The sequence below is a fragment of the Physella acuta genome, unplaced genomic scaffold, assembly GCF_028476545.2.
Source record: "Physella acuta isolate Inbredline_101_S28 unplaced genomic scaffold, ASM2847654v3 ptg002186l, whole genome shotgun sequence".
NCBI classification, from domain to species: domain Eukaryota; kingdom Metazoa; phylum Mollusca; class Gastropoda; family Physidae; genus Physella; species Physella acuta.
Window position 1 is genome coordinate 25,617 of NW_026733687.1, and position 14,294 is coordinate 39,910.

Genomic DNA, 14,294 nt, shown 5'->3' on the forward strand with positions numbered 1-14,294 from the left:
TATCAGATGTCTTTGATGTAAATCTCGCCCAATCATTTTCTTTGATGTAAATCTCGCCCAATCATTTTCTTTGATGTAAATCTCGCCCAATCATTTTCTTTTACTTAAATCTAACCCAAACATTTTCTTTGATGTAATTCTAACCCAATCATTGCTAATGTAAATCTAATCCAAACATTTTCTTTGATGTAAATCTAACCCAAACATTTTGTTTGATGTAAATTTAACCCAGTCATTTTCTTTGATGTAAATCTAACCCAATCATTTTTTAATTTAAATCTAACTCAATCATTTTATTTAATGTAAATCAAACCCAAACATTTTCTCTAATGTAAATTTAACCCAATCATTTTTATGTAAATCTCACCCAACCATTTCTTTGATGTAAATCTAACCAAATAAACTACAGACCCGTTTTATCTACAGCTACAAAATCGTCCGTCCGTCTCCCCATTTTTAGAAACTTGCGAAACTAATTCTGGGTCGACAATTGTTTCGTACAATCGTCTACTCCGGACAAAACTGTTTTCTCGATAAAGTAATTTCTGTTAGAGACACGATCATTGGGAGCCGTATTTGATGTTACTCTAATAGATTTGTAAAGAATTTTGTTTGAAAAAGAAAGGAGGGTGAAGTTAAAGTTTGGAGTTAGGAACAATCTTTTTGGTACCGCTCAAATAGACTTTGGAATCAAGACAGTTGCAATTAAAGTAGGATTGGGGGGAGGGGGGTTATAACAATCGCAGCCCCCCCCCCCCCCTACCTTTTGTTATGGACTCATATTCCGGGTCGAAAAATTAACTTTTTACATTTGTTAATTTCGGGAAGGTGCACTTATTATATAAAACAACAATGTGCAAGTTTTGACCAACTACTGTAACCTATATAAATAACGTTATGTAGTATTTCCATAATTAAATTTCAAGTCAATTTCTTCAATAACGGTAACAACAGTAGACACGGAGGCCTTTCCAAACCACGACATTATTTGGTTCTTCAAAAACTGTGATTTTAATTAAAAATTACTCATCTAATCTTGTTAAAAAAGAAAATGACGTTTGTAGTTTCTTAATTTAACATTTTAAGCTTCAGCTGAGTGAAGCTCACAGTACCACTGGGCTCAAAACTGACCATAGTTGAGCCAAGCTTGATTTAAAAAAAAAAAAACTTACAATAAAAATGGAAAGTAAACTGTAGTAGTACATGTCACCCCCCCCCCCCCTCATCATTACCCAATTTCACTGACATCTATACAATGTTTTCATTCTTTAAAACTTTAATTTCTTACATGATGTAATTATATTTGATTCAACCGACAGCCAACTTTTTAATTTTAAAACTCTGGTGTAGACCGTCCACCTACAAATCAAGGTGAAACAAATATTTGATACCCCCACATGGTAGATGGGGGGGGGGGGGGGGTGCTGGAGGGGGGGGCGCCATATTGCCGATGGTACAGATTGTTGCGCATTTTCTCCACTCCCAGACTTGACATTACCCATCGACACGTGATGGCACCCCCGGGGGGGGGGGGGGGGGAGGGAGTCACGAAACGAAGGGTAGAGGATGTGATCTGTTGTGTGTCATGACAGGAGAGGAGTTTGATCTTCACGCCCGGAGAGTGGACTTTATTCAGTTCCCTAAACTGTTGACGTCATTTCCTGTCACCGTAAGCCCCCCCCCCCCACACACACCTCACAACCCCGCCCTTCTTTTTTTTTTTTCCACATGCTGAACCCAATTGAAATAAAATGAAAGAACATATCCTCAAGATTCGTGGTCAACTAACTTTCAATTTCCTGGGGACATCGGGAGGGGAAAAAAAGAGCAGCTAAAAATAAACGGTCGTCACATGATTGAAACAATCGAGAGAAATGGGAAAACAGGGCGAGACAAACAGGGGCGGTGTTTGTGGGGTGGGAGGGAAGAGTATGCAGAGACTACCGCCCCACCCCGAAATGGAATTTATATAGAAAACATATACTTTTACCAGTGTCCGCCCCTCCCCCCGAAAAATGATGTACGCCCCCCCCCCCCGGAGATAAAAGTCTGGAAGAAACACTGAGAGTATGAGGGGAGGTAAGTAGGGGAAAGTATGAGGTAGGGTAGGTATGTAGCAGAGGCTAAGCGAGGGACGGGGGCTGGGGGGACATATGTTTCCGGGCGCCGACCTTAAGGGGCGCCAAAATGGGTTTGAAAAAAGTTTGAGGGGGGTGCAAATCGAAAGTTTGTCCCCGGGCGCCGGGAAGGGTCGCTACGCCTCTGATATGTAGGGGAAAGTATGGGGGTGGGTGGGTATGGAGAGGAAATACGGGGGAGGGGGGGGAAACAAGGTGGTTTTTGATAGCTGTGACTTCCCTCGTTATATAGTCTGCCGTTTCTATTTGATCGTCTATCCTGTCACTTATTAATGACAATGTCAGTTATTAATGACAATGTCAGTTATTACTGACAGGGTGGAAAATATTGCCGGATATGACCGGCAAATTGGCTTCATTTGACAGCATATGTGGGTTAATGACAGACGTGTGAAACATATCGATACCAATGACGTCTGCTTAAAGTATCGATACCTATGACAGGCGTGCTTAACATTTCGATACCGTGGGTGACATCACACTTCGGTTAATGACAAATATGTTTAACATATCGATACCATTGACAAGCCGGATTAACATATCGATACTATTGACTGCCTGTTTAACATATCGATACCAATGACATGTCTGTTTAAAGTATCAATACCAATGACAGGCTTAACATTTCGATACTATTAACTGTTTAACGTATCGATACTAAAGTCAGGCCCGATTTACATTTCGATACCGAGACTTGGTGACATGACATGCCACTTTAACATATCGATACTAATTTAAAAATAGAATTTGAGTATACTGCACTTTTTGATAGTGCCTGCTAGAGAAGTGATTACTTACCTTATAATAAAGCATTAGCATTATAATATAGCACACGCCTCAGTCCTTGATTATCAAGTGAACAAAGCTGTGGATGAGTAATGGATTTTTTAACACGTTTAGATGGAACTTAGGGCGGTAACGATCTTCTACCCCCCCCCCCCCACCTACACATGTCAGTCTGATGTTGTTGGAATATTCTAGAGCAGCTTCTTGAACAAGGGTGCAAGCCGAGTCAAGTATGTGACGTCATTGTGATAGAAACGTGACGGTAAGGTGGCGGTGTGATACAATGTGGCAATGTGTGACTGAAAAATGTGACGAGTTGGTGACGTGTTATACATCGTGACGACGTGTGACGGTGTCATACAATGTGACAATATTTGACTAAAATGTGACTAGATGGTGACGTGTTATATAGCGTGACGGTGTCATACAATGTGACAATATTTGACTAAAAGGTGACTAGATAGTGACGTGTTATATAGCGTGACGGTGTGATACAATGTGACAATGTGTGACTGAAAAATGTGACGAGTTGGTGACATGATATACAGCGTGACGATGTGTGACGGCTCTGCGTGATACGATTCAACAAATTAACAGCAGTAACGATACTATTACCCCGAAATGACAGCAATATACTACTTTTAGATGACTATGTGAAAATATTGTGATGAAAACGTAGCAAAATTATGACGAAAACGTAACAAAATTATGACGAAAATGTATCAAAATTGTGACGAAAACGTAATAAAATGACTACAAAGTGTCTTTAGATTGCCCTCACTGAAACAGGCGAAAATTTCCTATTAAAATTGCAAGGAAGTTGGGAATTCCCTGCTAGAAATTTGAGTTGAAACAGCGGAAACAGACAAGACAAAAAAGCTAGACTATTTTCAATGAAACAGCCAGAAAGGCAACTAATTCCATACCTTCTCTCTACATCTCCTAATTGAGCAAAACGAGGTATGAAAGAGACTTAGACTCCTGAATGGCACTAGACTACATCAACAACCCTTAGACGCTCTTAAGCGCTCTGTTCGTTTTCTCACGAGCTTTGGCCGATTGGTCCATTATTGATCTGGCCAGTTTTTTTATTTTACTCCGGGGAAAAATGTATTTAAATATCCAACAAGTATAAAAAATACTTTATAGTAATAAGCTTTTAAATGAACGGGAAACGAGGAAATATGAAAAAAAGAAAAACCTCTTTTTTTGTGAAAGCCTTGGTCGCTCACGAAATCTCTTACACATTTTATCGACTGGTGCTTTTAAAATTCGACTTTTACCCCCACCCACTAATATCACGTGTAACAGATAGACGAAATCTCTATCTCCCTTCCGCACACAAAAATGATGACTAAATTATATTAGACTCCTCAAACAGTAACCATGATCAAATCAAATGATACACGCTTTTTACATTCTGTTTTAAAACATAACATACTTTTATGTCATTATTTTTTATTACCACCATCCCCACCAGGGGCGGAACTACAGTGCCGCCAGACCCCGCAATGCGGGGGGGGGGGGGCCAGGCCATTTAGGGGCCCAAAGCCGACCAGAATCAACTTTTTTATAGTTAAAAAATTTTTTTTTTCCAAAAAAACAAACAAACAGATCTACTACAGTAATGATGTTCTACAGTAACTAGCATCGCTGTTTCATAAAGGAAAAACACATATAGCTACATGAGTTGTAGTGTGAAAGATAGGCAAACGTTCACATCACTTCCATGACTTATTTCCCTTCTTTAAATAGTCAAATATGTGTGCTCTTAATTAAGAAACTTTTTTTTTGCACTAAACAAATTAAAGAGCAATTACTTCTCTCAATTATTATTTTTTTTTAAAATTACACAATAAAGAATGACATAGTATAAAAAGAAATGTATTAAAAACCTAATAATAAAAATACAAAAAAACTTAAAAATAAACATAAGGCGAGAAACCATTACACATACAAAGCTTTCATGCTTCATAATATTTTGACAGCCTTGTATATAATGTAGCACCGTGTCAGACATTGAAACAGAGAATTTCAAAACAGACTAATAGCACTCTCACAAATTATGTGTTTTGCAATATGTTTTAATTAAAAATAAAAACTAAGAATTTTATTTTTTTTAAAATTTCGAACAAGCCCGTATTGAGTATTCTATGTTGATATTTTCGTATTTAGTTTATATATATATATATATATATATATATATATATATATATATATATATATATATATATATATATATATATATGGGGCCAAAAAATTTTTTTTGCGGGGTGGCCCTTTTTTTCTAGTTCCGCCACTGATCCCCACCACTTCCTCTTATCGTCACTAAAGTCCAAAGTCCACTAACCTTGACCTTGATTACCGCGTAAATATTAAAATAAATAAAAAAAACAAATAAAAAATCTCTTCCGAACTCTTCGCGAGAAGGTACCGTGGTTGTGGAAACTGGCAACGATAACGTTAATGCCCAAACGATGTAAATATCCACAGGGCGTATCGAGTTACCTGCCCATATCTGTCACCTATAAATGTATTGTAAACGTGTGTCCCCTTATTTTTTTTTCAGGTATCGTAAAAGATGTCGTTGTAATATAAACTTGTGTCCAATTATTTTTTCAGGTATCGCAAAAGATGTCGTTGAAGTACGTCCTTGTGGCAGTCGCCCTTAGTTGCGTCATGTTTGCCGTCCATGGAGGTAAGATGTTGGTTGATGACGTCAACTGGCCTGCGTGCGACGTCAGCAGATTGTTAAAATAATTATTTTTTTTTAAATGCAGCAGTGATTAGTGAATAACATGTTAAGGACCTTGTCTCAAGACCTTGAGGACCTTGTCTAAAGACCTTGAGGACCTCATCTGAAGACCTTTGGGACCTTACTTGAAGACCTTTAGAATCTAGGATGAAGACCTTTAGGACCTTGTCTGAAGACTAGGGCATTGTCTAGCTAGGACCTAGTTTAAAGTCTTTAGGACGATCTATAAGACCCTGTTTGTAGGTCTAAAGGACCTTGTCTGTAGACCTCTAGGACCTTGTCTATATATCTATAGGACCTTTTCGCTACTTGTATAGATGCGATCTCTGACACCCAAAAATAGCAAGAGCGATAACTCATAAATTCAACAACACGCAAGAGGAGATCACCACCAATATCTAATTTAATTTATTGTGTGTGGTGTTAGGGAATAATTTTTTTCAGGTTGTTGACTGAATGACATATTGTTTTCAGCGTTTCTTTCAAATGTTTTTTTATCACGTGGGCACTTAAAATTTCGGTACACTGGGTAAAGTGGGCAATTTATAAGCGGCTTAACACTATGTAACTTGACTTTCTGGATTTTTAGAGTTAAAAACATCAGTAAAAAGGTTTAAGATAGCTTTTTAGTGGTGTCCTGAGATCTGCAATTAGGGGCCTAGCGGTAGAGAGCTAGACTACAAACCCGAGAGTCTCGAGTTTGTATCCGTGCTCTGATGGGTCCTAACTTACGTTAGGGAAACAAAGACGGATGGGCGTAATGCTGACCACACTATTCCATCTTATGCCGAGGTCAATGAATCAGATGAACTCTACTTTATCTGCCCCATGTGGGGCACGAACGGGATTAAGAAGAAGAAGAAGAACTGCGGTTACAAAGTTCTTCGTCTCTTACCAGTCTTATCTCCCTTAATTCTTATCCATTTCCTCATCTTATCTCCCTTTAATATTTATCTTAGCACTTACCTCATCTTATCTACCTATATTTATCTTAGCACTTACCTCATCTTATCTCCCTTTAATATTTATCTTAGCACTTACCTCATCTTATCTCCCTTTAATATTTATCTTAGCACTTACCTCATCTTATCTCCCTTTAATATTTATCTTAACACTTACCTCATCTTATCTCCCTTTTATTTTACCACTTTCATCCTCTTATCTCCCTTTAATATTTATCTTAGCACTTACCTCAACTTATCTCCCTTTTATCTTATCCATTTCCTCATCTTATCTCCCTTTTATCCCCAGCGCCACTGGACGATGACCAGGGCAACTACAACATGTTGAGTGCTCGCCCCTGCATCCAACTGTGCCAGGCCAAATGTGGCGGGATCTGTTACCTCAACATGATGGCCTTCAAGTACGTCTGCAGCTGTCCCAATCCCAGGTTCGGGAAGTGACGTCGCTGACATGCGCAGTTCGAGCCAGTTTAGAAATCGAAACGTTTTTTTTTTTAAATTTAACAATCAGTTTTGGCCGTGGTAGAAAATGTTTGGTCTGATTGTTGACCGAATAAAGTTAATCAAAACCCCCATCAAAGCTTTTGTTTACATTTGTCTTGGTGTATTGTGGACAACATCTTGTCTTCCTTCACCGTCAAACAAGAACACATGAGGCTTATGACTTCGAACAACAATTTTTCTAACGAAAGCACACCCCCCCCCCAGTTTGACACACGCAAGCACGCACACACACGTACTGTGGACAGAGGCGTAGCGAGGGGGGGGGGGGGGTGGCGGGACATATGTCCCCGGGCGCCGACCTTAGGAGGGGGGGGGGGGGGCGCCAAATTGAAAGCTTGACGGGGGGGGGGGTGCAAATGAAAAGTTCGAGGGGGGGGGGGTGCAAATCGAAAGTTTGGGGGGGGGGGTGTGCAAATCGAAAATTTGTCCCCGGGAGGGGTCGCTACGCCTCTGACTGTGGAGAAAAACTGGGCAAGCCCTATTATTGGCAAAGAAATACAAAAAGCGTAAATGGGGATGGATTGGACATACCATGTGTAAACCAACTAGCAAACGAATTTGGAAAAGTTAAGTTGTTTGTGAAACAGAAGTCTCAGAATGTCGTGGGCCCAACATGAAGTAAGCGCCCAAAATTGAGAACGATGGAGAGGTGTGGCTGCGTCCCTATGCTCCACAGGGATGCTTATATATATATATATATATATATATATATATATATATACACACACATACAGATATGATCCATTATTTATGTTATTACATACAGACACAGTAAATACATTTACAAAATTAAAAGAAATCGAAGACATATCAAGGCAGCTATGAATTGTAAAATTAATTTCTAAAGAATTTTTTTGGCTTCTTTAGTGGCTTGGCGAGTTGCGATATTCACTTCTGCTTTCGTTGGCTTCTCTGCCTCGTATGATGCAGTATAATTAGCACAACGATGTTGTCATCAACATAATACATTTCTATAACTTTTGAATACTAGTGGGGTTAGGTGTGGTAGCAAAGGCGTGTTTAAGGTGGGTGGTGGACGCACCGTGTGAGACGTGAAAAAGAAATCACATAGGGATAGAGATATGACAGTCCTCTACATGAGAAAAGACTGATGCTGTTATTGTTGTATCCATCTGTGAGTCGAACCATAGACCAGGGTACCTGGTTTTAGTAGGGATGAGGCAGATCAGGAACACACAATTCACTCATATTGCAAAATTAAAGAAACAGTTGAGTAAAACTCTACTTCATTTGTAAACAAACATACAAAAACAAAACTACAAACATCAACAGACATGAATAGTCTGAACTACAAGCAAATCCATTCTGTAGCTGATAAACAATATGGACCTCAAGTATTACTACAGGCTGTACACACACAAAAACACCACTCGTCTTAATTTTCATAAATTTATTCAGTCAAAATGACTAGGTTTTTAGAGTCATAATGAAAAAAAACTATAGGATAAAAACAGCATCAAAGTTTACAAAGGTCAAGATCATACACAAAGGTCAGGGCCATATTTAATCCTAATCCAACATGCCATATTTTTACATATTATGACCTCTGACATAAATAAGCAAAACAACTACAGCTGTAACTTTTATTATATAGACATATCCATTTACTTCTTAATATATATATACACATGTATATATATATGTTTGTAAATATATATATATATATATATATATATATATATATATGCAATATATGTATATATATGCCATATATATACATATATATAATACATATATATATATAAAATATATATATATATATATATATATATATATATATATATATATATATATATATATATATATATATATAAAATACATATATATACAATATATATATGCATACAATATATATATATATGGTATATATATATGGTATATATATATATGGTATATATATATATGGTATATATATATATATGGTGTATATATATATATATGGTATATATATATATGGTATATATATATATGGTATATATATATATATATATGGTATATATATATATATATATGGTATATATATATATATATATGGTATATATATATATGGTATATATATATATATATATGGTATATATATATTCCATGCATAAAACTACCAAATAAAGCTGTACACATAAAACCACTAGCTAGAACTACTAGCTATAATATCAATAGAATGGACACCGGGTGTTTTCACACAAATGGAATCTTGCCTCTAAAATCATCATTTCCCTAACACCACCAGCATAGATTGCTGGCAACACTCCACCAGATCTGACCACTGTGACCACCCCACTGCCCAAACCTGAGAGAGACCAGCGTACACTTTATACATGCCTAGAGTTGTTAACGCTGATATACTCACAGACAGATGGACTTGTCTTAAAAAAAACTATCAATGAAAATGTTGGCCTAAATAAGTATACTGCTGTTACCATTATAAGACCAAGTAGACAATTATTACAGATTAGTTGAGTCAATGATAAAACAATTCATGCTGTAGCCCAAATAACAAATGCTTTAAGCAAAGGCTCCTTGAAAATTATTTTACACTACTTCAGCAAACTTGAAAAAAAAATACAAGTCTGAACCAGTCCAACTAGTTAGAACCAGTCCAACCAGTTAAACCAGTCCAACCAGTCAGAACCAGTCCAACCAGTTAGAATCAGTCCAACCAGTCTGAACCAGTTAGAACCAGTCCAAAAAGTTAGAACCAGTCCAACCAGTTAGAACCAGTCCAACAAGTCCAAACCAGTCCAACCAGTTAGAACCAGTCTAACCAGTTAGAACCAGTCCATCAGTTAGAACCAGTCCAACCAGTTAGAACCAGTCCAACCAGTTAGAACCAGTCCAACCAGTTTGAACCATTCCTAACCAGTTAGAAACAGTCCAACCAGTCAGAACCAGTCCAACCAGTTAGAACCAGTCCAACCAGTTAGAACTAGTCCAACCAGTTAGAACCAGTCCAACCAGTTAGAACCAGTCTAACACAAAAAACAAATGAACAATTACAAGTGTGTCTGTTTTGTGACCTATAACCAATGAACACAGCATCAATGTGACCAGCCCACATGAAACTTGGTCCATTCTGGTGTGTCATTTAGTTAAACAATTGCTACAGATAGAAAAATACTGACCCATTCATTTAACAACTAAAAATTCTTTTAGACATTGTACTTAGTTGACCAACAGGTTTCTGCTGCTGGTCTAAGAAAAAAAATATAAGGGAACCTGACTGAAAACAACACCAGTGTAAACATGTTATAGTCATTAACAAGTAGTTGTCCAATGCTGGATAAACTATCAACCAGTGGACATCCACTAGTCAGTAAACTATCCACCAGAGGACATCTACTGGTCAGTAAACTATCCACCAGTAGTCATCTACTGGTCAGTAAACTATCCACCAGTGGTCATCTACTGGTCAGTAAACTATCCACCAGTGGACATCTACTGGTCAGTAAACTATCCACCAGTGGTCATCTACTGGTCAGTAAACTATCCACCAGTGGTCATCTACTGGTCAGTAAACTATCCACCAGTGGTCATCTACTGGTCAGTAAACTATCCACCAGTGGTCATCTACTGGTCAGTAAATTATCCACCAGTGGACAACTACTGGTCAGTATACTATACACCAGTGGACAACTTCTGGTCAGTAAACTATCCACAAGTGGTCAACTTCTAATCAGTGAACTATCCACAAGTGGTCAACTACTAATCAGTGAACTATCCACAAGTGGACATCTACTGGTCAGTAAACTATCCACCAGTGGACATCTACTGGTCAGTAAACTATCCACCGGTCAGTAAACTATCCACCAGTGGTCATCTACTGGTCAGTAAACTATCCACCAGTGAACAAGTACATGTCAGATTCTAAACCAAGGTTATAAATACTCAACAAGGAATAGTAAGAATTAGGCTAATATTTTTTGTGTGTATACATTGCTACCCTATCATGGTAATTCTATTTAGTATACAATAACATCCTCTATATATATCGCACTACATTTTTTTTGTTTTAAAATCTAAGGTTTGAAATGTTGAGAACAGACACAACACATGAAATATGGGATGAGGGGAGATAACTCACAGGCAAATATTGCCCAATTTCAGGAAGAAAATTGTGATAACAATGTACAAATAAAATATTTGTCATGGAAAGTAACAAAACATGTTGAGGAATTATAAAACGTCATTAGACAAACATTGTAGAACAACTAAAAAGAATTTAGGCCGAAGTAGCCTAAGGTCAGAAATAAATTCCTATAGTAGCTGGAGACAGGCCAACTAAATTTTGTGACATTATCACACCCTAAAAAAATGTTTTACGGTACTTTTATATATAGGTTTATAGAACAATGTCATGTAAATTTAGGGGGGCAATTTTTTTTCCTAAAGCGTTATTTCAAAGTGGTACATTTCAAATTTTAAAAAAGCTTTTTGAATGACTAATTATGGTTGCCACTGTAACCAGCTACTAACACATAGCCAGCCAGTTGACCGGTGACCAAAGCAGAACAATGGAAGGTGGTATACAGCAGGCATGGCACAACAAAACAGTGTTTATTTCATTTTACATCCACATTGTTGAAAGTAGAAGAAAAAAAAAACTTTACAAAAATCTCAGTTAATAATACAACATGGTCTATTCATGTACATGCAGTAAACTAATGTCTGTAGAGATCATCATCTAACATCAGGGTTGTGTCCCTTGTTACAGGGTGCTGTCCCTTGATACTGTACAGAAAAAAAATATGGACACTAAAAAATCTGGATCAGTTGAAATGTTTTCCACAGTGCTAGACACAGCCGGTGTTTTAGACATGCCCGACCCTGAGCTTTAGAGTCAGTAGCAACAGGAACCAGTTTTATGTGGTTTTATTTTTTTTTTTAAAGTTCAGTGTTAACCTGCTACATTGTTCCTGGCAGTTGTCAGTACTGCCATCACAGGTTGGCAGTTGTCAGTACTGCCATCACAGGTTGGCAGTTGTCAGCAATGTCAGCTTGGCAGTATTGCCATGACGAGTTGTCAGGTCTGGTCATACCAATACTACAGTACAAATTTGTGTTCTATCAAAGCATCAAGTGTCCAGCCCTCATCTGTCAGTAGTGTTCAGCCTTCATCTGTCAGTAGTGTCGTCACAGCCCTCGTGTCATTACAGCCCTTGTCTAGTAGTTCAGTGTTGACACATCGCATCCAGCTCACATCCGCCAGTAGTGACCAGGTCTGGTTGAAATTATGGCCAGTGTCCTTGAGTTGAATAGAGCAGGCACCTCTCCTTGAACTGGACAGAACATCATGAAATGTCCTTCACCTATACAGCTCCTCATGAAATGTCCTTCAACTAGCCAGGACCTTATGTCCTGTACAAGGACACCACGCCACCCAGAGGAAGAACTGAAAACACTATGTACAAGACATTTCTCATAAATACTGTTACGGTGGGGGTTCCTGTAAGTCTGTCATCAACTCCAGGGCCAGGAGAAAAAGTTCCATATAGAGCTGGTGGTGGACTCAATGGTGGAGAAGTTGCGGTAGATCAGCCAGGCTAGCACCGTGGCTACAACAGACAGCACCAGTCTGGACCTGTAACACACAATACAAAAATAAGGTAAAGAAAATAGTGGATATGGATTATAATAGCAGTTTTCTGATACTTAGGAGTCATTCATAAACAATGTCACATTCGTAGGGGGAGGGGAGCTCAGAATTTAGTGATGATGTGTGATACCAACACACTTAAGCTTTTTAAAAAGTAATGTTATTTATTGACTCAATTTCAAAAAGCAGTTTTTGTAAATCAGAAATTTATTTATTTACCAAGCACAAAGAATATTTTACAAAGAAATAGCTGGTTTAAAAAAAACAAAAAACTACAATTTTGAAGGAAGTAAGCTGATGTGTAATGTCATTTTTTAGGGTTTGAGGTCTGACAATGTAGAGGCAAGAGGTAAAATGTTCCCCCCAAAAAAAAACACAACCTGACACCATTTATAGATTAATATAATAAAACAAGACATAGCTAAGTCAATGGTACAGCACTAAACAGTCTAGTAAATTTAGTTGTCTTCATTAAGTAAATTAGACAGCTTGTAAATCAGCTTAAAAATGATAATAAAAAAAGTACACTGGGTTGTATTTTTTCAAATAAACTGAATATCGTGTTATTTTTCTTGTTATAAATTGTGTTATCCTTGGATTGCTATTTGACAATGTAATCATCAGTAACCCTGTCTATCTTGTGCTGTATTAAAAATTAATTCTAATTTACATAGAGATAAAATCAGAACCCCAAATGTATGTACCATACTAGGTCCCTACTTACGTGGAGTGAACAAAGGGAGATAAGAATCTTGCAGCAGTGCTGACAAAGACCAAGATGACCGCTAGGATGGCCAGCACCACATTGATCAGCTTGGAGATGATGGTCCTGAAGGTTGCATTCTCCACCATCTCCATAGACAGGATCTGTTGCTGCTGCTGTTGCTGCTCCAGCCTTGAGATCTGAAACAGTGGGAGAGAAGTTAGAACACAAGAGACAGCAAAGTTAATGGTAAACAGCACTAACATCAAATGGTTAACAGCAATAACAACAAATGGTAAACAGCACTAACAACAAATGGTAAACAGCATAATAAACAATGGTAAACAACAGCACTAACAACAAATGGTAAACAGCACTAACATCAAATGGTAAACAGCACCAACAACAAATGGTAAACAGCATAATAAACAATGGTAAACAACAGCACTAACAACAAATGGTAAACAGCACTAACATCAAATGGTAAACAGCACCAACAACAAATGGTAAACAGCACCAACAACAAATGGTAAACAGCACTAACAACAAATGGTAAACAGCATTAACAACAAATGGTAAATAGCATAGTAAACAATGGTAAACAGCACCAACAACAAATGGTAACAACAAAAAAATAGAACAGCATAACCAAAAAGGTACACATATTTTTTTTAACACCACAACAAAAGATTAACAATAAAACAAAAGATAAAGAGAGCAACAAATGGTACCAGTAAAACAAAAAATAAACAACAAAACAACTAATGGTAAACAACAACAAAAAATAACAGCAAAACAAATGGTAAATGGCACGTGAACACACCCCCCCCCAAAA

At 37.6% G+C, this 14,294-nt stretch overlaps 1 protein-coding gene across 8 annotated transcripts in view; it reads right to left on the reverse strand.

Moving 5' to 3' along the window:
* Positions 1 to 11,545: 11,545 nt before the first annotated feature.
* The window catches only part of LOC131932481 (transmembrane and coiled-coil domains protein 2), a 53,548-nt gene continuing 50,799 nt past the window's right edge, over positions 11,546 to 14,294 (reverse strand). For all 8 annotated transcript variants that reach the window (XM_059289397.1, XM_059289395.1, XM_059289394.1 and 5 more), the window contains 2 exons: positions 13,481 to 13,659; positions 11,546 to 12,741 (listed from right to left, as the gene is read on the reverse strand). In XM_059289397.1, the coding sequence (XP_059145380.1) occupies positions 12,621 to 12,741; positions 13,481 to 13,659 (300 nt within the window). In that variant the 3' untranslated portion in view covers positions 11,546 to 12,620. The remainder of the gene's footprint in view (positions 12,742 to 13,480; positions 13,660 to 14,294) is intronic.